The 24,451-nt window shown below is 59.5% G+C and overlaps 1 protein-coding gene across 1 annotated transcript in view; it reads left to right on the top strand.

The window, feature by feature from the left end:
- The first annotated feature begins 5,422 nt into the window (after positions 1-5,422).
- Positions 5,423-24,451, top strand: part of BMP7 (bone morphogenetic protein 7) — a 68,195-nt gene continuing 49,166 nt past the window's right edge. The window contains exon 1 of the mRNA XM_028524116.2: positions 5,423-6,399. Coding sequence (XP_028379917.1) covers positions 5,982-6,399 — 418 coding nt within the window. The 5' untranslated portion in view covers positions 5,423-5,981. The remainder of the gene's footprint in view (positions 6,400-24,451) is intronic.

Here is a 24,451-nt window from a genome sequence, read left to right as displayed (position 1 = left end):
ATGCCCGCATTTGAATTCTGACCTCCCGGCTCCGCCACCAGCTGTGTGGCTGGGAGCAGGCTCCCTGAGGTATGTGAGTCCCCATTTCCTCGTCTGTGAAATGGGGATGATAACAATGCACATCTCCTAGGGCTGTCCCTCGGAACAGCACCTGGCAGGTATCTAAGTTTTCACTCGGAGCCTCGAACAGTCGGCGGTCCCTTCAGGGATGCAGGGACTGGCCGTTCCGCAGCCAGCCCTCGGTTCGGACAAGCAGCGTCCTTCCGCGCCCCTGGACCCGGGTCAGAGTGCATGGTCGCAGACCCCCCCCCCCCCCCCCGGCCGGCTGCGGGGGGCTGCATTTTGACAGCTCCCCGGGAACTCACCTGCATAGCCAGGGTGGGGAAGCGCTGCCCTAGGGTCCCGCCGAGGGGCGGAGACCTTCCCCTAGACCCCTACACCCGCGGTGGTGAGGAGCCCGGGCTGCGGCGGCCGATGTGACTTTGGGTGATGGTGTCCCCACACACGAGCCGTGTGTGACTTCTGTCTCCCTCTCTGGGGTCCGAGTGGGCGGCGCAAGGGCTCGTGGCTGGTGGGTGGGAAGGGCTTCGGACTTTTGTCAGCCGCTCTGCTCCCGCCGAAGCCGGAGCAGGAGCAGTAACGCTCAAAACCAAACCAGATTTCCTCCCGCCAAGGAAGAAATAACAGTAATAAACAAAACCGCAGCTTCCCCTTAGCTGTCTGGGAGACCCTGGAAAGCCCGCCTTGGCAGCCGGGGGCTTGCCCCGGAGTGTGTGTGTGTGTCTGTCTGTGTTTCCCATTCAGAGCTGTGGCCGCTGCCCTGTGTGCTTGAGACAGACAGAAGCCGTTCGGTGTCTCGCTGCTCTGCTTCTGGACTGCACAGAGAAAGCCCAGAGCGAGCCAGCAGCGAGCCTGCCTCCAGCGCAACGAAAGAGCCTCGGGGGAAGCGACATTTCCTCACAGGTGTGCTACAACCATTTCCTCTCCGGGGTGGTGGATCTCTTTGCAGACGAGGATTTTAAAGTCTGTGCACGAGGAAGCCCTTGGCCTCCTCTTCCTCGCTGGGGTCTGGGGCCCAGGTCATCGAGCCTGCCTTGGCCAGGTGGGTGGATGGAGGGCACAGCCCTCTAGCCCCCAGGGCTGGGCAGCGTGCCCCCCAGGAGCCCCAGGCGGGCCGAGCTTCCTCCGGGCAGATGGCAGAGGGGCTCTGCCATTGAAGAGGAGGTCCCTACCTCCCGCTGAATGTGTGTGTCAGCACAATCCTCTTCTCTTCTTAATGCCTTGGAGACGGATGCTGAATTGGTCAAAATCGCCGCGGCAAGACGTGACTGACGGCCTAGGCAATGAAAACTCCTCGCCCCGCACGGGCAGGCGGGCGAGGGGTGCGGGCCCTCGGCCGGGCGGGCCAGACACAATAACACCCTCACATTTCCAGGCCGTCTTTCATCCAGGGGAGCGGGCCCCAGGTGCGGAGCAGACGGGCAGATCGGGTTACGGCCTGGGAGTCTGGGGATGGGTGCCTGCCTGCGCCTGGGGAGCCCGCCCAGGGGTGGGTGGGCGGGAGGCTGGCTGGCTGCTGGGGGAAACGGGATAGGCCCCCGGGGAGTTCCTGGGCCCTGGAGAGCTTGGGGGGACAGGCTGGGGGGGAGACACAATGAGAGGACAGAGTTCAAGGACTTGCCTTTCACCTTCGAACCACTCTGCCACTCTGCTCACTCGCTGCTCCTTCCCGGGCTGGGTCCCTGAGTCGGGATGAATGGGCTCGTCTGTTTGGCCAGAACGCAGACTGTCCTCAGGCTTCTGTTGTTATTGGTGAACTCAGGAGGCTTTCCTGTGAACACGTTTTTCTTTTCCTCCAGATGGTAGCTAGCAGTTTGTCCGGCGCTTTCTCTGGGCCCCAGGCACCCTGCAAAGTCCTTCACGTGAATCCTCATGGCAACCCGAGGGGACAGGCTTGGGCCCCCGTGGTGCAGATGGGGAACCTGAGGGCCCCCAGGGTGCAGATGGGGGAGCTGAGGCCCCCAGGGTGCAGATGGGGGAGCTGAGGCCCCCAGGGTGCAGATGGGGGAGCTGAGGCACGGAGAGGTTAAACCCTTGGCACACAATTGCAAGTGCCGAGGCTGGAGTGTGAAGGGCGGGCTGCTGCCTCCCACCCAAGACTTTCTCCCAACAGTCACGGAGCCTTTGCCGGTGGCCTCTGCTCTGAGACAGCACCTGATGAAACCCCGGCCAGATACTTCCTGCCTGCCTGTTTGCATTCACTCACTCACTCATTCATTCATTCATTCAGCAAGCATTCACTGAGGGCCTGGTGCCGTCTGGGGGTCTCCTCTGGGGGAGAAAGCAGGGGAAATAAAGAGCCCCCCTCCCGGCACGAGTCACAGGAAAGATAAGGTTAAATCGGGGCTGTGGGAGCTCAGAGGGAACCTTATCTCTTCCAGGTCTTGGATGTGGAGAGCCTGTCGTCTTTGCGTCCCGCCTGAGAAAAGATGGCCTCCCAGAGCAAGGGGGGCGGGGCAAGGGGTCTGGGAGGCGCCTGACCGGGGGGCAGTCCGCCGGGCTCCTAAGATGAGCTGTGCTCACTACTAGTCATTCAGCAGGTACTTCCCGAGCACCGGCAGTACGCCAGCCTCAGGTGGGCTCAGGTGAGACGCACAGAGGGGTAGCCCGTAAGCCTTCCTGCAGGGCCTTCCCATGGCTGGAGGGGGGCGGGCCGCACAGAGGCTGACCAATCAGTTGTCATATGCAAGTTGGGGTGGCCCCCACCCCAGCCTTACTTGCTGGTTACAATCTTCCCAGAAGATCTGGGAGTGGATTAGAACTCACAGGAGTAGCATTTTAGCTTTGGAAGGAGCGAGCGCCTTCGTCCCAGCTGGCATTGGAGGCGGCAGGGCCGTGCAGCGGCTTGGCCTCTGGCAGGAAGGCCCGCATGGGGGGGGGGCACGGCGGCCCTGGGCAGCTGGGTTCCCGCTGCCCGCCCTGCAGGGCACTCGCTGCCTGCCATCCTTCCCGGGAGAGCCTCCTCTTCACCCTCCGCCCGGGACTCAGGTCAATGGCACCTCTTCCAGGAGATCCCGTTCCTGCCTCCCACCACGTCACTGGGTCATCTTGTCCCGTCCCTTGCCACAGGCTGACCCGGTCCGGGGTGCACACTCTCCAGTGGACACTGGGCGCCGGTCAGCACTCCTCCTCCGCCCACCTTGGTAGCCCGTGTCAGTTTCCCGTCATCCACAGCGCCTGTCCCTGGTCGCTCCCCCGACCCTCCTGCATGCCCCGCTCCCCTGGTTCCGGCAGTGGAGCACGCCGTGGCCTTGCCTGAGAAAATCCACACAGAACCACAGCCTCCCCTCCTACCCCACACTGTACGCAAGGATCTCGCTTTGTCCCCCGGCCTGAAAGCCAGCTTCGTGTGGGCGGCCACCATGTGGGCTCACCCACTGCTCTGCCCTCCAGCCCGGCACTGTGCTCGGCACCCGGATGTGCCACACGATTCTCAGGGTGCAGCACAGAATGAGAACGGGGGCCCTTTCTGCATAGACCATTAAGAAATGTAACGTGGCAACAGCAGGGCGTCAAGCCAAGTGTGGGGTCCTTCTGAGGGAGGGGGCCTGGCCACCTGCATTGGTGGCACACTCCTGAGGCCTGCCCTGCCGGACGCCCAGTGAGCACTCAACAAACCTTTGCTGAGGGAAGGAGGTAGTGGATGAAGGGCAGGTGGAGGGTGCGTTCACAGCCCTTTGAGTGACAGGCAGGTGGGCAGAAGCCCAGCCCCGGGTGCTGGATGACGCGGGGCCTGCCTACGAGATCTGAATGGCGGGGACCTGCACTCGCGGCCTTGCATTCTCTTCTCCTTGCCTGGCTTTTGGGCCCCCCTGTGGGCCCTCAGGCTGCTACCCTTCCCCAAGGCCCCCAAGGGGTGCCTGGCAGAACCACCTGTGCTCCAGGAAAGCTAGGAGACGGGACTCCCCTGCGGGTGAGGCTGAGCCACACCCGGTCCCCAAGGAGACCCCAGCCGCCCATCCAGCCCTTTGTCCCAAAGGCCCAGAGCTGACACCCTGCCCCGCCCCTCCTGTGCAATCCACTGGCTGTGGGCTCGCTTCCGTGGGACAGGGTGGCCCCACGACGGGAGGAGGCACAGCTGAATACTCACGCCACTGTGCTCGCTGCCACCTGGGCGAGGGGTCGCATGTATGTAGACGAAGGGACCAAGGCTCAGAGCAGCAGCAACTCACTTAAGGCACCGCCTGCAGGCTCGGGGCTCTCCGGCAGCCGGTGCGCAGGCCCGGTGCGCACTGGGCTCCATCCGGGAGGGTGCTTCACCGTTGTGAGTGGGATGAACAAGTGAGCGGAGGGGAGAGGGGAGGCCCGGAGCGGCCATCTGTCCAGTGAGGCCCCAGACACAGACCCTCCGAGGTGCACCGGGTGCACACCGGGTGCTGGGCAGGGGCTGGTGGGGAAGGTCAGAGAGCCGTGGGCTCGGGTCTCTGGTCTCAGGCGGGGGTGTGGCTGGAAATAAACAGAGCCCCGAGGGGGAGGAGCCAGGGAGGAATTCTCCAGCTTGCACGCTTTCGTTTGCGTGTTACACAAGTGATTGTGCAGCCGCCGTGGCTGCCAGGCCCTAGGCTCAAGTCCCTGCGGGTCCAGGGCAACCAAGAAAAGCACCAGCTTGGCTTCTCCCCCACCCCACCCCACCCCACCCCCTGGCCCCAGCGGTCGGTCCCCTTCCAGTGAGGGAGACAAGGCAACAAGGAAAGCAAGACGAGCGCGGACGGTAATTGCAGACAGCGAGAGGAGTTACAGAAAATAAAACAAGTGTGTGAGGGGTGAGGCAGAGCAGTGGCTCCAGCGGTGCTGGTCTGGGAAGGCCTCCAGGAGGAAGGGGCACCTGAGTGGCGCCTTGGGCTGGGGGAGGGTCGGTCAGCCTCAGCACTGATGGAGGTGGTGGGGGAGGGATCCAGGGAGGGGGGAGGGTTCCGGGCAGAGAGAATGGCACGTGCAAAAAGACTCGCGGGTGAGGAGTTGGGAAGGCGCCGAGGGGTCAGAGCGGCTGGGGTAAAGCCGGGCAGAGCGTCGAGAGGGGCGAGGGGTCGCCTCCTTTGGGAAGCCTTAGGTTCCGGCGCACCTTAGGCACTCCCCCGGCGTCCTGCACCGCGACCGAATCTCCAGGGTCGCGCTCTGGCCTCCCTCCCGGTCCGCACTGCCAGTCCGGGGAGGGGAGGGGAGGCCGCCACGGATTCCTCCCTCCGCACCCCCGCGGCGGCCGGCCAGGCGCTGGGCACCCCGTGGGCACTCGACAAATATTTGCAGAGCTCGCTCTAAGGAATGAATGAACCCATTGGGCGCAGCTAGGGGGAGGGCGGGGCCGAGGGCAGGTGGGAGGCCGCGGGCGCGGGAGGGGCCCCTGGAAGTCCGTCCTCCTCCTCCTCTTCCTCCTCCTCCCCGGCCCCGGCGCGCACCACTCTGGGGCTCCCGTGGCGGCCTCTCGTGCGATCGAGGGCGCGCAGGCCCTGGAGAGCGACCCGGGGCCCCCGCTCTCGGCGCGGGAGTTCGGAAGAGGGTGGTTCGCCGCCGCCCGAGGGCCAGAGCGCCAGAGCAGCGAGCAGAAGGAGCGCCCGCCCGCCGCCGCCTCGCTGCCTCCCCGGCGCTCGCTCTCCCGGCTCCTAGGTTTGCTGGCTGCTCCTCCCACCCGCGTCCGCCTTCTTGCTCGCTCGCTCGCTCTTTCGAGCGGGTTTCCAAGCCTAGGGGTGCGCCCGGGGCCAGTGCGGGGCGAGGGGCCCCCTGGCCAGAACCGAGCCGGAGGGGGGGGTCCCGGCAGAGAGCAGCGGGCCCGGGAGGGGCCATGTCCGGCGCGGGCGCCGCGGGGCCCATCTGCTGCAAGTGACCGAGCGGCGTGGACCGCTGCCTGTCCCCCTCGCCACCTGGGGCGGCGCGGGCCCGGGTCCCGGGTGCCCAGAGCCCGGGTGGCGCGTAGAGCCGGCGCGATGCACGTGCGCTCCCTGCTCGCCGCGGCGCCCCACAGCTTCGTGGCGCTCTGGGCGCCCCTGTTCCTGCTGCGCGCCGCCCTGGCCGACTTCAGCCTGGACAACGAGGTGCACTCGAGCTTCATCCACCGGAGCCTCCGCAGCCAGGAGCGGCGGGAGATGCAGCGCGAGATCCTCTCCATCTTGGGCTTGCCCCACCGCCCGCGCCCCCACCTCCAGGGCAAGCACAACTCGGCGCCTATGTTCATGCTGGACCTGTACAATGCCATGGCGGTGGAGGAGGGCGGCGGACCCGACGGCCAGGGCTTCTCCTACCCCTACAAGGCGGTCTTCAGCACCCAGGGCCCCCCTCTGGCCAGCCTGCAAGATAGCCACTTCCTCACCGACGCGGACATGGTCATGAGCTTCGTCAACCTCGGTGAGTGAGGGCAGGAGGGCGGGGGTGACCGTCTCGCTTTTCGGAAGGCGCTTTGGAACGGCGAAGGGCGGGGGGGGGCGGGCGCCTCTCACATCCAGCCCACTCTGGCCGTTTTCGCCAGTAGTGCCTGGCCAAGGCTCCCCTACCCCAGGGTCCCAGTGGACCCCACGTTGTGCGCGCCCCAGGTAGAGGGAGCCAGGCTCATTTGCCTGTGGGAGTTTGGGGGAGGGAAGGGCTGGTCTGAAGGCCCCTCCGGGCTAAGTTGGCTGCCGCACCTCTGGAGCTGGAGACGCCAGGCGGGCCGCGGCTCAGTTCAAAGCGCGGAACTTGGTCATGTGAGCTGTGCCCTGCCGGGGCGTCCGCTCTACCTGGATTTAAAGGGCCCTGCTCGGCGAAACTGCCTTCCCGCCCTTTCTGGGTCCCTCTCGGCCCTGCCCGGCCCCGGCGTTGCGGGCGTCCCTCCCCATCCCCCGCCTGGTGAGCCCTACCTGTCCGCTCTCGAAGCGCCCGCCCTAGCTTGCCGTGCGCCGCGAGCGCCTCGGGGCCCCTCTCCTGGCCGCCGGGCGCCCCCTCGCTCTGAGCTCTCCTGGCTGGAGCTGGGGAAGAAACGTTGCCATTGCGAGCTTTCTATTTTAAATATTTAATGATAGGTCCCGGGCGGGCAGAATCCATTTTCAGCGTTTATCACATGTGGCGTGCAAACCACGGCTTTTGGCGATTGGGTGGCGCGGGATCTGCGAGCAGGCGCCACCGGGGGCGGCTGGGGGGACCCGGCTCGGGACTGGAGCCGCGACGGCCCGGGAGGCGCGAGGCTGGGGCGGCGGAGGGGTTGCCGCCGCCGCCGCCTGCATCCCTGCACGCACACTCGCCAGACTCGCTCCCGCTCACCCCCGGCAGCGCTGCGTAGGGCTGATGACCAAATATTTGGTTTCCGAGATAACACGCCCGATAGCGCCGTGCCCTGAGCCGCTTTCCTTCTACACGTGTAACTTGCTGCGAAAATCTGAACGGAGTCAGGACCGCCAGCTCGACGCCTACGGGCGCTGTGTCAACACGGAAACAATGATCCCCCAGCCCCCCACTGGGCACTGCGGGGGGGGGGGGGGGCCCTGGATGGAGGGCGCGGGGACGCCGGGATCCACCTCCATGCTTCCGGCTCCAGATAAGGTCCCTGCAGTGCCCGAGATGCCATTGTCTGCCCTTCATAACAGCCGAACAATCCACTAGTGAAATGAGCTTCAGCGAGCAAGGGCTGGGAGGCTTAGAGGTCTAAGGAACTTCGAGAAAGTTTAACTTATACTAAGCAGCCTGTGAGAACGGGGCAGCTCCCGGTATGTCCTGACTGAGGGCAGTCTCCGAGATGCATGAGGTGGGGAAGAGCAAGGTGCAGACCAGTGAGGGTCTGTGTGCCGGTGCATCACCCCTTCCCACGGGAAGAAGACCCCGGGACCTGGAAATAGGTTTTCCCGTGGAGAGGGGCGGAACTGGGGGCGGGGTGGGGTGCTTAGGGAATGGGAGCTCGGGGTCTGATCTTTCATCGTCTGCACTTTGGTCCGTGTGGCTTTTTCTCTAACAATGTGTATTTACGACCTACACCAGAAACTAAAGAAAAAAAAAACAACCCCAACTGCCTAGAAATAAGTAAATTAAAGCAGACCTCTGTTTCTGTTCGGAGGCTGGGGGTGAAGCAGGGCCCTCCCTCTGGCCGGGGTTTACGGCCCCGCCGTGGGGCTGGGTACCCGTGGCTCCCAGCGGATGCAGGCAGGTCGTGGTGGCTGCCTTCGGAGCCTGGCTGGGGTCATTAAAAAGGTATTTGTAAGCCCTGGCTTTGAGAATTCCATGCACAAAGTACCCCTGCTGCTTGCGGACCAGTAGCCGGGCCAGACCCAGGCGCCCCACCCCCCTTCCCCTGGAGAAGGACTGGGTTGCCAAGTGGGTGCCCCTGGGGATCTTGGGGCATGGCTGTTTTTCCCCTTGATGGTGGGGGAGCAAGCTGGGACTTGCCTGGGAAGGCCACAGCCGGGTGGTTTTCCTCTCCTGGCTGTACACACACCTTTCAACCCCGTTAGCTCCATTGCTTTCATCTTGAAAGGACAAAGACGGGCTTGTCTGAGCCTCTTAATCAGCTGGGCTGGCTCGGGGCTTTGTGGGACAGCCCTGACTTTCTCGGGTCCTGCTTTCTGGAACATCCCTCCAAATTAGAAGGCAGAGCGGCTTTTTTTTTTTTTTCACAGAGCGCGCTGACCTTGTTTTCTTTCTTTCTCTGCCCCCAAAACGCGAGGTGATTAGTGGGGTGAAAACCTGGAGTGCAGTTTGGCAGGACTCTTCCGTAGCCGCTTCTAAGCTTGACCTGTTTCTGCTCAGCAAGGGGATAAACTGCCTGTCCCTTCCAATCTGCCTCGGTCCTGGAATTTCTCCCCAGGAGGGGCTTGGGGGAGGTTGGAGGTGCGGGCAGGGGCGGGTGTGTGTGTGGGGGGGGGGGGTGCGTGCAGGAAACTTGCCTGGGAGTTGAGTTTGCTGAGAAAACACTCGATTTTTCCTTGAGTTGCAAACCATTGATCTGTAACGTAGCAAGTTTTCCGAAGGTGTGTTTAGTCTCACACTTTACCTAAGAGTGAGAAAATGTCATTTGTCCATATCAAACCACTAGTTGTTATCATGTGAGGGGGCCTGGGGGGATTCTGGGGGGCTGTTGATGGAGATCTTGCGGGGGAGGGGGGCAGGGGAGGCTGACCCTCCTCCTCTCAGCACTGCATACCGTGCTGTCCTGCAGGGCTCGGGAGACCTCTGCCTGGGCTCTGAAGGCTTTTGCAGACCTGGTGCGTGTGTTCTTCCTTCTGTCTGCAGCCAGACTGGGTTTTGTTCCTGTAAGTCCGCGGAATTCAAGCTTTTTGCCAGGCCGAGTGGGATCTGCACTGGAGAGGGAACCGGAGGAGCATTTATGACAAAACCAGGTGCCGGGAGAGAGGACTTCAGGCCGCACCTTGGGACAAAGACCGGCCTGCACGGGGAAGCCCGGGGGGACCCCGCTGGAGATGCCGGGCGGACACTCCCATCGTCCCAACCTGAGCCCTCGGAGTTCAAAGGCGGGACTTGTAAACTGGTTTGGATTAACATGCCCCGGGCTCCCCTGTGCAGGCTTAATTTTTGGAATTCGAAACAGGCTACCTCCTCTTCAATAGTCCCCAAGCAACGTGAATTCTGCCGCCGGAATCCAGAAATCCTACCTCCCCCCGCCGCCCCCCACCATTCTTTCTTTGGAGAAATCCGGCGAAAGAAGCCTGCCTCCATGAGGGGTGTGCAATGCATGTTTATCTCCGGTTCAGGCTCTGGAGGAACCCACTTTGTTTAATCTTTGAAGCTAAATTAAAAAAAAAAGAGAGAGAGAGAGAGAGAAAGTTGGAAACCTATCATTATCGGGCTCCGCGTATAAAAGTGGCTTTTGTGGGTGCAGCGGAGGAGGGGCGAGGGCTCGGGCTGCTTGACTTCTCCTTTGTACCATCTGGCGACCCTTTTTGTGCTGACAAGTGTTTGGCATTAAGATCTCTCCTTTTGCCCCTTCCGAACAGGCCCTACCACTGTAGAGTATTAGAGAAAGATTCTGTTACAGTTTAAAAAATTTCCTTCAGGGAGTGCTCCGGGAAGGGAGCACGGGCCGCAGGCATCTGCAGCTGTAACCTGGCTTGTGTTAAGATTTGGAAGGGCCGTCCCGCATTCCAGGGCGCGGAGCGCGGCCCTCACTGGTGAGCAGCCAGAGGTTAATGTAGATGTCACACAGGCTGTGTCCCTTCTCCCTCTCCCCGCCGCGTGCGCGCCCTCGCCCCAGGAGCGCGCCAGCGGCGGGCCGTGTGCTCAGTAACCCTTTCCGCATCGCTCCTCTTAAACCTCGTTTTCCTGCTTCTATAAATCAAAGATCTCCCCCCCCCCCCACCGCCGCCGCCACCACCCACCACCGCCCTCTCCCAAGGATATTATGTGACCTAGATTTGAACTTTTTGGATCTTCTTTGAATTTCTCCTCTGGAACCAGAGAGCAGGTTAAGGCTGAGCCCTGGATGCCAGCTCGGGTGGCTATTTTTAGTCTTTATTCCAGGCTTGTCATTTGGTTGGGGAGTGGCCCATCGGAAGGGTAAGGGAGGCGGCCCAGATACTACAAATCGATTTCAGGGGCGGTGGCGGCGAAGGGACGCCGCGCTCTGGACGCACGGAGAGAAGCAGCCGCTTCCGGGCCGCGGCTCCGGCGCGCTGCGGGTCTGGGGCCTCGCGCCACCGCGCAGAGAAACCCAGCTGGAGTGCGAGTCCCCGAGCGCCGCCGGCATGCCTGCGACGTGAGCCAGTGTCACGTGGCCGCTGCACTCGGAGACAAGTGATGACTTCATTCCAGGGAGAGTCCCCTCCGAGCTGATTGATCGCCCCTATCACTTGACTATTTCTCCCCTTGTTGGGTAAGGTCATATTTGGCCCGTTGCAAGACACGCAGAGTGTCCTAGCCCTCCCCCGGGCCCCACCCCGCCGCACCCTGCCCACCCGCTGCACCAGCTGAGCACTTTCCATGGGGAGGCCTTTGCACGAAACGGCTCCACGTTCATTTCCCTGCAGTCGCTCTTTAGACCTAGCTGGGGGCTGTTGACACACTCTGGTTCTTTCTTTCTTTCTTTTTTTTTTTCCTTTTGCAAGTTGCAACCGTTTCGCCTTAACGCACTCTGGCCCTGTCACCGGGGGCGAGGGCACGGGCGGGGATGTGTGGGACCTGTCATGTATTGTCAGAAGGAATGCGAGGATTAGCCTTTCAAGCGTGGTGGTGGGGGAGGCCTGCAGCTGTGTACACTTATTATAAAAGATTTAAGTCCCTCTGGTAAAATCAATATATTGAATTGCATGACCCTCTGCTTTTAATTAGTTTAAATCAAGTGCGCCGGTGCCATTCGCCGCCTCGCGCCTTCATGGGGTGAGGAAATACCAATATTTACATAGAAACTGTTAATTTGTGGTGAAAATGATAACACATTTAGCTTTACACACCCAAATTGCCCCGACTTGATGGATCCCAGATCCGCGAGGCGTTGCTGGGGGGGTGACGTCACCGGGGCGACGGAGCAGGGTGGTGGGTGACCTCAGGGACGTTTGTCGCTTGGACCCCTGGGTGCACCAGGTGCAGGTGGGGAGAGCTGTGGGTGGAGCGCCCCAGGGCGCTGGTCTTTCAAGAACCCGGCCGGTTCTTTCATTGCCCGCCAGACGCGTTGAGACCCACTCACATCGCATCTAAACTCGTTCCTCTGGAGCCGGTCCTTCACAATTGGGAAGCAGGCGCTCGCTTCTCGGGCGGTTTTGATCTGTTCTCCCAGCACGCTGGGTCCTCCGCGCGGGCCGCCCGAGGCACGGCGCTTTATTTATTCCAGAGCTCCGGAGGAGGCTTTTCTTGCTGCCAGTTGCCGAAACGGTTGACGCGGGGAGGGCGCGCGCCCTGCAGACCGTGCGGTGGGCGGGCGCGGCGATTACGCGAACCATCCACCGTGAGCTGCGTGTTCAGGCTGCCGTCGAATTCCGGGCTTCGCAGCAAATGGCATTTGACAAATAACATTTGACAAAAATGGGGCTTGGTATTTCTTAATATGGAACAGATATTTCATAGTGAACCTTCCCCGGTGAAGAAAAAAAATGACGCAAACCCGATGGGAGAGGGCCGCGCGGACGCACACCAGCGCCGCCGCGGTGCACGGCTCCCCCGCCCCCGGAGCGGAGTGTTTATGATTCGGGGGACATTAGGCGCGTATGGAGTTTGACACTTACTTATGTGCAACCCCCGACCAGCACGTGCGATGCCGTCCTTTCAACATTCGTGTCGGGCGGCGGCGTTGGGAGCCGCGCAAAGCCCGTGCTGATCCGCGTGGAGTGGATTGAATTAATGACAACTCCGAGAGCACCAGTTTTAGGGTAATTGCTTTATTGTTTTGGAGCCAGGGCGCTTATAATCCGGTTCCTGTACAAACATGTTTAACGTGTGTTAATGCATTTCCAAACCAGAACCTCTCAGCACAGCCTTGCTTTTCATTAATTGATGTCGGTAGCCTGGTACAGTATTTCAAAGGGCTGGCCAAGTACAAACTGTGTTTCCAATTTCCTTCCTTTCCTGTGTTTGGAATGCCAATGTTAATTTGTTCCCATGCAGGAGCGGGGGGCTGCCAACTGCGGCTTTCTATAAAGGGCCTCACGGTGAAGCCTTCCAGCACTCGCCATGCTCGGGGCTGCCTGGCCCAGTTCCCTGACACTTTGCAGCTAATTCTGGATGATCTATGGGGTGGGGGGCTGGGGGGCTTTTCCTGCCGTGTAACGGAAGTTCTCGGTGACAGCGGAGGGTGTGACTTGGCCCGGGAGAGTGGCACGGCATCCACAGTGATTCTCTTTCGACACAGCTTAATCCCACATGTCTGTTTCCCGGGGCTGCGTCTTAGCTGCACAGCCTTGGGCAAGGCACTCAACGTCCCCGAGTTTTCTAAAGCTGGGGGACGGTCCCCTCCTCCACAGATCCTCACGACGAGACAAACCCTGTATCACGTCTGTGTGTAGAGGCCTGGCACACAGTAGGTGCACAGTAAATGGTAGCTCTGGTGTTTGTTGTGGTGTGGCCAGATCACTATTCGCTTCGGTCCATCAGTCCAAACTTCAGTTTTTACGGACTGAACCTTAGAATGCTGAGACGAAGCCACCCATGCCACTTGAAGGATGGCAAGAACAGGGCCCCAAAGATGTGTGCGCACATGCGTTCCCCTCCTCACTCAGAGATCAGTGACACACGCGTGAGCACACGGGACTCAAAAGAGGGTAAGGGGTGTGCAGTGCGAACTCTTTCTCGCCCTTGCGGCATCAGTGGCTGTCGGAAAACCCTCACGCCTTGGGAAACGGGCCTTGGCGTGAAGGCTACACAGGAACTCTGGACCGTCTTGCCACTTTTCTCTACACCCAACATTCTTCCCAAATAAAAAGAAGCTTTACTTTCAAAAAGCCGCCTCGCCGAAGTATTTCTTCCCACCCCTTGGCTGGAAGGCGGTCAGAGCACAAATTGTCTTTTCCTTCAAGGGAGTGACGAGCCCACGGCGTTCATGAACAGACCGGCACACAACTTCCCCCCAACTTTTTATGGGAGCAGGTGCAGGGCTGCCCCCCGCCCCCAGCTGCGGCCAGGCGGTGACAAGGCCCGTGGAACGGGCTCAGGGCCTTTAGGAGCCTCTGGAGACCAGAGCACGGAGACCCCGTCTCCAGGGCCTGAGCCAGCTGGTGGGCTCTCTCTCTCTCCCCGAGTTCCCACACATCCCCCCCCACCCCCACCCCACCCCCATCGGCTCTCTCTGGACGGTTTGAGAAGTCTGACTTAGCGAGGATTACGTTTCGCTGCATCTTAGCGGTCACGTGTTGTTCTTTCACGTCTTTATCTCCCCGGAGTCGCTTTCAAGTTTCCATCTTTTGTTGTCTGGCTTAATTAAATTTGGCTGTGAATAAAAACTGGCGCTGTTTCCCCGAACCGAGGGCTTGCATGTTTTGAAGCATTGGAGTTAGGCCTGTGCTGTCTTGTAACGTCAGCCTCTGTCTCGCTTTCATGTAGTTTGAAGAAGAAGAAGAAAAAAATCTAAGCACTTAGCATGACAGGCGGCCTCCGGCGCGCTCATCTGCCCAGCAATTGAACAATATGCACAAAGGCAGGCGAGTTATTCTGCGGTTTCCATGACTTGTGTTTTGGCCTTTGATAAAGGACTTTTTTTCTCTCCCTTGACTGTGTTTTCAGACATGCGTCCTCTCCTGGGCTGGCTGTGCCTCGCAGAATTCTCACGGCATAGGAGGTGTCCAGACCGCGGCTGCGTGTGGACGCAGAGACGTTCTAAGACATTCTTGCTAGATGGTTTTCAACGTGGCATCCCCGCTAATAATTTTTTTTCATGTTAGGTATTTATTTTTAGAGAGGGGGAAGGGAGAGAGAAAGAGAGGGAGAGAAACATCAGTGTGTGGCTGCCTCTTGTGCGCCCCCTACTGGGGACCTGGCCTGCAACCCAGGCATGTGCCCCGACTGGGAATCCAACCAGCGACCCTTTGGTTCACAGCCTGCGCTCAATCCACTGAGCCGCACCAGCCAGGGCTAAGTTTTTGAGTACACACTCCAAATCGGAATACGTTGTACCACTCTTGGTTTACGACGGCTTGTCCTAGTAACGAACTGTAGACATGATCCCTGAAAGTATAGCCGTTACGATAGCTTGTTCTCAATAACACAAAGACAAAAACAGAAAATCTAACCGGGAGGCACTCATAAAAACAACCCAAAACTCTAATGCTACCCAATACACATTTTAACTCGTTGATCATTCGTGAATGCAGATTCTCATTGTAATCCCGGGGACAGGTCACTCATCTCGCCATCGCTGAAGCTGTCGGCATCGACCCAGTCGGGTCTTTCAGAGTCCTGGTTCGGCAGCTTGGGGTCAGCGAGCTCAAGGTCGGGTCTGAAAGTCTGATCCTTTTGGTCCTTCCTTTGTCTCGTCAACATAAACGGATTTATTATGTGATGACAGTGAACTCCGCGATCTCAGTAGGCTTGTTGCCCTTGTATACTAAATTACAGCTCCGCCGTGGGTTGGGAAGGCGCTCGGATCCCTTTTGAAGGTCACCGATTATTACGCCAGAGGGAGCAGACCGTGTGTGTTGTGCGTGGGGGGTGGGGGGGCGCCTCTGAGCTTTTTGCCTGGAAGTGACCCAACGCTTCTCACATTTCGTTGGTCGGAGCCAGTCACAGGGCTCAACCGGACCCAAAGTGGGTAGGAGGTTACAGGTCCACCCCTGGCTTGGAGAGCGCTAGTGACTCCCACACTCCCCCAAGTGAAGGCCGTCTCACCGGATTAAGAGGTGGGAATGGAACCAGGGAGCTGTCGCTTTCGTGACTGAAACGAGATCCTTGCTTTTAAACCTCGCTCCCCGGTAAAGCGGAGATTGTCCTCGAAGCTCAGCTTGCCCGTTTCCACCTTCCCTGACGCCCGGCGGTCCTTGAGGTTCACTTAGTTGTAATTGTGGTAGTCCCCCCCCCCCCCCGTGTCCTGACCGATCCCTCCGGCCTCTCCCTGGTGCTTGCTTGCACCCCACTTTGGAGACCAGGGTTTCCAGGAGCTCCTGCAGCACTGAGCTATTCTCGTGGTTCAGCAAGAATAACCACTTCTCTCCGGCCCCGCTTGTAAAATGTCCTGCCTCTTCAGGACTGGTCTTTCAGCAACAGTGAGCTTTAGCTTCAGTTTGCTGCTCCGCGACCCGGAGAGGTCAGGGGCCTGACTCCGGTGCCGGTACCGCTGCGGGCGCTTGTCCCGGTTGGCGCGGGTCCGCCTGAGCAGGGTGTGGCTGCGTTCTCGGACCCGTGTCTTCCCCCCCCGGGGACCTTGGGGGCACTTCCCAGTCCCGGCAGGACCTTGCATGGCTGGACCTAGACACCAGACTCCGAGACTCCTTCATTATCTAGGTGCATCACCGTGCGAAATGCCAGTGACCCGGTGGGAGGGGCGAGTCGAGACCCCTCTGTAGCAGTAATGGATTCCCACCGCCTTCTTCGTCCGGCCCCTCACCTCTTCCCCCCACGCCCTGCAGAACAAGCGCTGTTCCCGTCTGGGGGGTGAGCAGATGGTCGGCCCCGCCCTTGCAGAGCCAGGAGGCGGCGGGTTGGCTTTGGGATCCGGCTCTTGTGGAATGCAAAGCCATCCCCTCTTTCCTCCTGGCCCCGTGAGCGGGGTACGCGAGCGGGGTAGGGGGTCCCCGGGACAGACGCTGAACCCTGGGTGTTGCCTTGGTGGGTGGGTGCCCTGAAGAGTAAGATCCAGACATGCAGCTCAGACCTTCCTCTTTGTTATCCACCTGCTCATGGCGACAGCCTCCCTCTCCTCGGCCCCTCCCTCCCTCCCCTCGGCTTCTGCGGCGCGATGTAACCGTCGGGGCAGAGGGCCCTGCGTGCCCGTGCTCTGGGGCTCCCACGTGCTCCCACACCCTGGGTGGGGAGAGTCCGGGGGCAGCCAGAGGGGGATGTTTTTTTTTCCCAGAGGTGGATTTCTTTTTGTTTGTCTAAAAAAATTTTTTAAAGATTTATATTTAGAGAGAGGGGTAAGGAAGGAGAGAGAGAGGGAGAGAAACATCAATGTGTGGTGGCCTCTCACGTGCCCCCCACTGGGGACCTGGCCCGCACTCCAGACATGTGCCCTGACCAGGAATCGAACCAGCGACCATTCGGTTTGCAGCCTGCTCTCAGTCCACTGAGCCACACCGGCCAGGGCTAGAGGCGGATGCTTTAATAGCAATACCTCCAGACGCTGTCTAGAAAAGACCCTGGGGATGGCGTGCGCCACGTGTCCTGGAGTAAGTGCCGCACACTGTCTGTAACAGCACAACGTCAGCTGCAGCCTAAACGTCCCACAGGCAGGGGATCGGAGAAGTAAGCGTGTCATGAGTTTACGCAGCCACCGGGAATGGCCGGAAGGGCACACAAGCTCTGCCTTTTTATGGGTCCACACAGACTCAAAGCAGACAGCCCGTTGCAGAAGGAGGTTTAGGGTGTCACCGTCTGTCCCCGGTCAGAGCACACGCACAGGGGCACCACAGGATCCTGGATGTGGTTGGCGGGTTCCCACCCACACACGCAGCGAGCCTGTGGACCCGCACCAGCTGCCCCCCGGGGAGGGGAGGCAGGCGAGGGCTGGGGCTGGGGACATCCTTCAAACACACGCCCGCTGTTCCTGTCCAGTTTTCTTCCTCGGAACCACAGGAAACCATCAGGAAGTGCCGTGTCGGCTTCCGGACCGGATCTTGGAGCAGAACGACAGCATTGGCGGCGAAAACTGGGGCAGCCCGAAAACATCTAGAGTTTGGTTAACAGTGGCCCACGGGTGTTAGTTTCTTAGTTTTGACAAGTCTCTCCTGGTCGTGGAAGATGTTTACGTCGGGGGGAAGCTGGGCCGGGGTACTCGGGAACTCGGAACTATCTTTGTAATTTTGCTGTGAATCGGAAGTTATTCTAAAATAAAAGGCTTCCTTAGGAGGAAAAAAAAAAAAGCAACCACTATATTAAGCCTCGTTAATCGTTAGTGTGGGTAGCTGGATGTTGGTTGCATTTTTGTCTGCATTCTTTGTGATTGCATTCCTCCGAGCCCCCGCAACCCAGAAAGCCCCCCTGCTGGAGGGAGGCAGGGAGGGAGGGATGCTGGCTATCGGTGGTGCCCCCGTTTCCAAAGCTTGGATCCCGGAGGGCCGGCCTTCACGTGCGTTCAGGGCACCACACCCCAAAGGCCAGTAACGCATCCATCCACAGACCCACGAACATGATGGGGCCTCAGCCAGCAAACCCTGCGCGGCTGTGCCCTGAGACCTTTAAAACTCCGTTTCTGTTCATAAGAAGCCCCTTATAAAGCAGTCGTTGGTTTACGAGCGAGAAAGAGAGGGGTGTGGGGGTCGTTTCGGGGTTTTCGGTTTTCCTCTTGGTCCTGAACTTCGTAAAATGCCCCCCACCGGCTTCCCCCTTCTCAGGTTCCACTGCTGACTAACTTGACCTAACACTGGTGGAGAGAGGAGCCCTTTAAAAATGGCAGTGGGGCCTCAGAACCTTCCGGGGCTAGTAAATGTTTATAGGGTGGAGGTGCGGGTTGGTCATTTCCTTTAGGAGGAAACAATAAATGAAGCTACTTGCTTATACCTACCCCAACCCTGAGCGCCTCATTGTCTTAATCTGCTGGGGGTGGGGGTTGGGCAGGGTTGGGCAGGGAGGGGGGAGAAAGGGGATCGAGAAATCTCCAGGGATCTCGCGGCCCAAACACCCCAGAAGTTTGGAAGTGCCGTTTTTAGGCAGGTTTAGGACAGGGTCTCCCGGCCTTGGCGCTACCGACGTGTTTATTTAGCCTGGCATTTCTCGGCTGGGGGGCCTTCTGGGTTTTCAGGGTATCGGCTCCTTGGCCTCTGCCCACCAGATGCCAGGGGCGTCCCTGGGGGGGGGGCCCGCCGCCCCACATTGAGAGCCCCTGGTGTAAAGTCACTTTCCTCAAACTCGGAGACGGATCGGAGCGCCTTTGCTTCAAACCCACTGGCCCATGGAGGGTGGCGAGTGGAGAAAGCGGCATTTCCAGGCGCAGGGGCTATTTTCCGGTTGAAGGGAGCCCCGATGGTTATCACAGCTCACCCCTGCCCTGCCTGCGAGTCCCACGCCCTGGGGACAGATGTGGAGGGCACAGCCCTGAAGGGCCGCATCCTCCCAGGGAGCAGAGCGTTCTCACGGTGCCTTTGGCCCGATGACACCGAGAGATCACTAAACACACCCTCGGAACGGGCGCTCCCCCACCCCCAGCCTTCCTCGGGAGGACACAGGGCAAAACCCCTCTCACCTGCTTCCCTCCCCCGCCGGTCCCTGGGTGGGGCGAAGGAGGGTGGGCGGGGCGGCTGCCTTCCCTGAGCCCCCCTGCAGCGTGGAGGGCACCCCAGCAGGGTCCCTGCCTGCGGTCTGTGTTGGCGAGAAGCCCTGTTGCACCTTTGGAAAGGTGATTCCTAATCGAAAGAACAACAGTTTTTCACGGGCCCCACGTCTGTGGAGCTTTGTCGGAATATGCTCACCAGTGGGCGTGGGCGCAGCGCCTGGGCACTCTCACACTTCAGGGATGGGGCGGTGTCGCCATGGAGACTATACGTCCTCCAGGGGCCAGAATGTGTCCTCTGTGGCCCATTCCAGAAGTTCGCTGACCCCTCCTGCTTTAGGCGGTCTGTACCCCTTACCTGGGAAAGGGTAAAAAACACTTTAATACTTTTAAAAAGCCTGCGTTTCATCTGCCCCTGTGTCCCTCTGAGACACCCAGGGACACGCAGACACCCTGTCTCCTCCCCGATGGCCAGAGGAGCTGCTGCTAGTTGAGAAAACTCTGGTTTCAACGGGTCTTTCTGCAGACTTCTCGGCGTCTTTGGTGTGGGACCCGCACTGTGAACCCCCGTCGAGGCCCGGAGAACTGTGCACGCCTCTTCCTCCGCTCCCCTCGTCCCGGCAGTCCCCACCCGTGTCTGTTGGCAAAACATTCTCCCGAGATACTCCCACTGCATGGCATCGGGCTCCCGTAAGGTCAGCTGCTGGCCGAGACAGGCACCGGCCAGGCCAAACATGGGCCACTCCGGGGCCAGCCTGCCCGTGTGGGTCCCAAGGGCCACTGCCGTCTTGGCATGCGGGGCGGCGGGATCCGCTGTCCACTCGTTCCGGGACCAGAGCAGGGGTGTGGGTCAGGCTGGTACCCCTGCCGAAGTGGGGGGGGGGCCCAGATGTGTTGATCAAGGGCAGGACGCACCAGGAAGCTGGTTTTGTTGTCACCGACCCTGCTGCTCTAGAAAGCTGCCTGGTGCCGACTCACAGCTGTGTCCATCGGTTTTAAGTAAACGCTGAGTGGCAGGGACCTGGGCGTGCCTGTCAGCTCAGGGCACAAACGCCCCCCTCAGATTCAGGCCCTTGACTGTGGGCTGGCCCACTCTTAACAGCAATCAATCAATCAATCAGTCACGGTGACATTGTCCTCTGTCTCTCTTTCCTAAACCCTGCTGTTTGGTAGACTCAGTACGGCGACATTCCCGCCTCCCTGCACCCCCCTCATTTTGGTGTGGACCACTGACGTCTTTCCATCTCAAGTGACGACCCACTTACACCAGCCATTCACCCAATAGCGTGAGTCCTGCCTCTGCTTTTACACGTGGGAAACCCGGGACCTTGCCCAGCTTTGTGCACACCAGGTCTGGCCTTGAGTCCCAGGTCACTGGTGTGTGACCTCGGGCAAGTCACTGCAGGTTCTGAAACACTCTGGCCCTTGGTGGCCTCCGTGCTGGGCAGCCCAGGTGGCCACCACAACAGAACCCCCCAGCCTGGGTGGGCTCAACCACGGACACTCATTTCTCCCCTTCTGGAGGCTGGGAGTCCCAGATTGGGGTCCCAGCCGGGTCGGGTCTGTTTCTCTCCACCTGGTTGCAGATCGGACACATCCTTGCGGTGGTGTCCTTGCTGGGGGCGGGGGCTGCCAGGGAGCGATGGGGGCGGGGTGGTCTCTGACCTCTTCCTCTCCTTATAAGGGAGCGAGTTCCCTGGCAGGGACTCCGCCCTGATGACCTCGTCTCACCCTAGGGTCTCCCGAAGGCCTCATCTCCAAATGCCAGCTATGTCGGGGGGCAGAGCTCCATCCAGCACATGGATTTTGGGGGGACGTAATTCAGTCTGTTCCAGTTCCCCTCTAAGAGGGGTGGCTCAGGGCCCAGGGTGGCCAGGGTCAATGAGATCATGGCAGGGAGCTCTCGTAAATGGAGGCTGCACCTAGGGTCCCCCCTCTGGCTGCACAGCGTCTTCTAGTACCTTCTGTGGCCATGACAGTGGACTCTTGCCTGGTGTCCCGGTCACTCTGCCAGTTGCAAGTCATGGGGGTGCCCAGACGTCCCGCCCTAAGTCCAGCTCGGGCCCTCGTATTCAAGACTGCATTTCCCTAAGTTGCTTCCCATTAAAAAATGATGTTTGTGCTATTCACTCAACTCTCACGACAGATTCTGACAAGAGGCCTGGACACTGGCAAACAATGAGTGAGGTGTCGCCGTCCCTCCCTCGGGGCTGGGCTGAAGACAGGGGCCAGGGCCAGGGCAGAGAGTGGGCGCAGAGGAAACCACCTTTGAAATCCCTGCGGGAGCTACCTGTTGGACGGAGACGCTCTGTCTCTGGGGTGGGTCCCCGCCGCCGGTGTTCCTCCCGCGCTGGGGTGGATTGCTGCTTCCCCCTTGGCACGCGAGACGGAATAATTGGTCTGAGTCTAGGGCCCATATTGTACCAAAATGCTTGTCTTTAGACACCAGCACCACCCTCAGGGGCAGAGGTGCTGCGAGACAAATACCCCCGAGGCATGCTCCCTGCTCCCACGGAGAGGAAGGATGTCTCATTTACAACTTGTTCTAAGTCACAGAACACCCACCGAAGCACCAAAAACGTGTCATTATCCCCCATAACGGCAAGCCCTCGGGGAGGTCATCCCAAGTTTGGGACAGCAGCCCAGTAATATCATCCAGTTATCCATGATCTTTCCAGCTTCCCTCCATGATCCTGAAATTCCTCATGCCCGTTACCTCATGGTTGCGAGACGGCTGCCACAGCCCCACACATCATCACTGCCTCATACAGCCTCATAGTTAAGGCAGAACAAAGGGAAGTATCCAAAGACTTCTCCTTGCTTATCTATCCCTTGGTTTCCTAGAAGTTCTTTAGGAGACTCCTTAAGTCCCACGGGCCAGACTGGTCCATAAGGCCAGGTCTTGCTGCAAGGAAGGGCGGGAAGGTACGAAACTGACCCGTGGCCACCACAGGGGGAGGCGGAGGAGGGAAGCGTGCTGGAAGTGGTTGCTAGGCAGCCACATTCAAATGGTGTATCGTTCTCTCCCCCTCCTTCTTGTTGTTGTCTATGGGACCTGTAGCTGGGTTTCTAGAAGTTATTTGCACATGTATTTTGGCTCAACTCTCTGCCCAGGTAAATAGAGGCCCCATTCTAGTTTCCCAAGTGCCCAGGTAACTGTGCCAGTGAGAATCCGTGCAGAAGAACGGTGGCGTGTCGACCTCAGTGCAGCCAGGCCCTCTGCACCCTGGAGAGAGACTTTCGTTTCTCTTTAAACGCAAACCTGCGAGTAGGCACAGCTTTAACCCTAACTTTGCAGCGCGAGTGGGACTCCGGCCGGCAGCCAGGTGCTTGCTGAAAACAAACTTGGCTGTGTTTACGGACCTCTCCCGATCTCCTTAGTTAAGGGGCAGAAGTTCTTGGAAATGACCCGAGCGGGTCACGCATCACGGTCCCCTGGGAAGAAGCAGACGCCAGGGCGGGGCGTGGTCTGAGTCCTGCTTGAGGGACAGACAGGTGGCTCCCGCTTCCCGCTGGGGAGAGGATGAACAGATCAAGGCACTCCAGGCATTTTAAGAATCTGCGCCATTGTTTGCTCCCCGAGGGCGGAGAGCTGCTTGGGGGAGAAAGGCCTGCCCCGGGGGAGCCGCGTAGGCCCAGCAGCAGCCTGGAAGGACCTTTCCGGTCTGTGGGGCCTGGGCGCCCGGGTTACTCAGGCTTGTCTGCAAGAAGCACTGCCACCCAAGTGTCTGCTGTGTCCTTAGGCCCGCTGGTTGGAAGCGATGGTCCGGGGGAGAGGCGGTAGAAGCTACTCTCAGGGCTTGTTTGCATGAACCAAATCCGTGCACAGAATTTGATGGTTGTAAGCAAAACAAATACATTCAAACTACTTTAAGGAGGAAAAACAATGCATTCCCAAGCCTTGGGAAAAGACTCACCAGCAACTGGAAGGTCCTTAGAGGGTCCAGGGGTTCTTCTCTCCACATCTCTCAGCTCTGCACCAAACAGCGCCCCCCTCACCTCTCTGCCGCACTGGGAGAGAGTCAGCCGTCCAGACCCACCGGCAATCTGGCTAGCCGCCAGCCCGCTTTCCCCGCTTCCCTAGCTGGTTGGAGCAGCCACGGGTGCTGTTATAGCCGGTGAGACCCACGAGGCGGTCTGCTAGGGGCAGAATGGGGTGCGAGGTGGCTCTGAACGCTTTGCTTCCTGATGCAAGACAGCTGAGCAAACAGAACCGTCTCTCCTTTCCCCCTTGTTCCTACCTTGAATGCGGTTCTGTGACGTTCGGAGCCACGGCAGCCATTTTGTGACCACGAGGCAACAAACCCGAGGATTGAGCACCAATGTGCGGACAATAGCAGAACCAAAACACAGAAGACACTCGAGTTCTTGAAGACACGGTCGAGCTACCGCACCCAACTAAAATTCCTGGGGAGAGACTTGTAGGCAGCCTGAATCACGTGCTCACCCGTGGGTCAGTGGGGTCCAGAAGGCAGATCAAGCTACATGGACAATGTTGCGGGGGGTCCGCTTCTGGCCTCCTGTAGATGGGGCTAGGGTGGGGGAGGGGAGTGCCAACTATCCAGTTATAGCTGTGCCATTCTAATATAGCTAGCCATTCTCATGATAATTAATTAATAATTTCCATGACAACCATTCAGGTGGGGGCTAGTATTACCCTACCTATTTTATGGACCAGAAAGCATGAGCACAGAGAAGCTGGCCCAGGAGAGCCAGGGAGTGTGTTTGAACTCAGGGGTGTCATTACTGGTCCCTCCCTCTTGGACTGGCTCCTTGGAGGAGGAGGGGTTTGGAGCAGGTTAGTAAACAGGCTTCTCAAGGGGGGGGTCCTGTGCTCTACCCAAGGGGTCCTCATGAAGGTTTCATAGCGACACGCTTTAGGCATCACGCCCCGTTTCCTTGAGTATCTGAGGTCCTGGAACCAAGATGTCACACTGGTGACGGTGGAGGTGTCCTCCCCCCACAGAGCGCTCCCTGCATTGGCTGCAGCTCCTCTGCTGGAGGAGATAAGGAAACGAGGACCCCTTGGGTAGAGCTGGACACGGGGCGAGCCAGCCTTCGTTTATTAGCAATCAGACTGTCGATTGGAGTGTGATGGGCGTGCAGAGCCGTGCACAAGTTGGGAACAGCGAGGGGTGTTGGCCGCGTGAACACATCTGGGTAACCGGTGCCCCCCCACCAGGGACCCCGACCTCCCAGAAGCCCCTCCCACCCTCACCCCAGGGCGATGGCCGCCCTGTGTTCTGAATCCGTGGGTTAGCCCCGCCTGCTGTAAAACCCTGTGTAGGTCTCCCTGCACAGGAACTTGCTGAAATCACTGCTGATCACTTCCAATGATTTGGACGGATGACCTCAGCCCAGACGGGAGGTCTGTTGGCCACTCTGCTGGGGGCATTCAGCCGAGGACCCCCAAGTGTCATTTCAAAACCAGTCTTTGGTTTGCTCTCGGATTCCTCGTCCTTTGCCAGAACTAGGTTCGAAGGACGACAGTGCAGTTTTGAGGGTGTTGTGATTGTTCAGCCGGGGAGTTCAAGCGTAGGTTCTTAGAACTGTGACCGCAGCACGGACGAGGCTCTCGAAGACTCTTATTTTGAAAGGGAGACGGGAGCCCGGCTCGAAGGGAACGCAGAACAACCT

The sequence above is a fragment of the Phyllostomus discolor genome, chromosome 9, assembly GCF_004126475.2.
Source record: "Phyllostomus discolor isolate MPI-MPIP mPhyDis1 chromosome 9, mPhyDis1.pri.v3, whole genome shotgun sequence".
Classification (NCBI taxonomy): domain Eukaryota; kingdom Metazoa; phylum Chordata; class Mammalia; order Chiroptera; family Phyllostomidae; genus Phyllostomus; species Phyllostomus discolor.
Note: the sequence above shows the minus strand (reverse complement) of the source record. Positions and strands in the feature narration are given on the sequence as shown.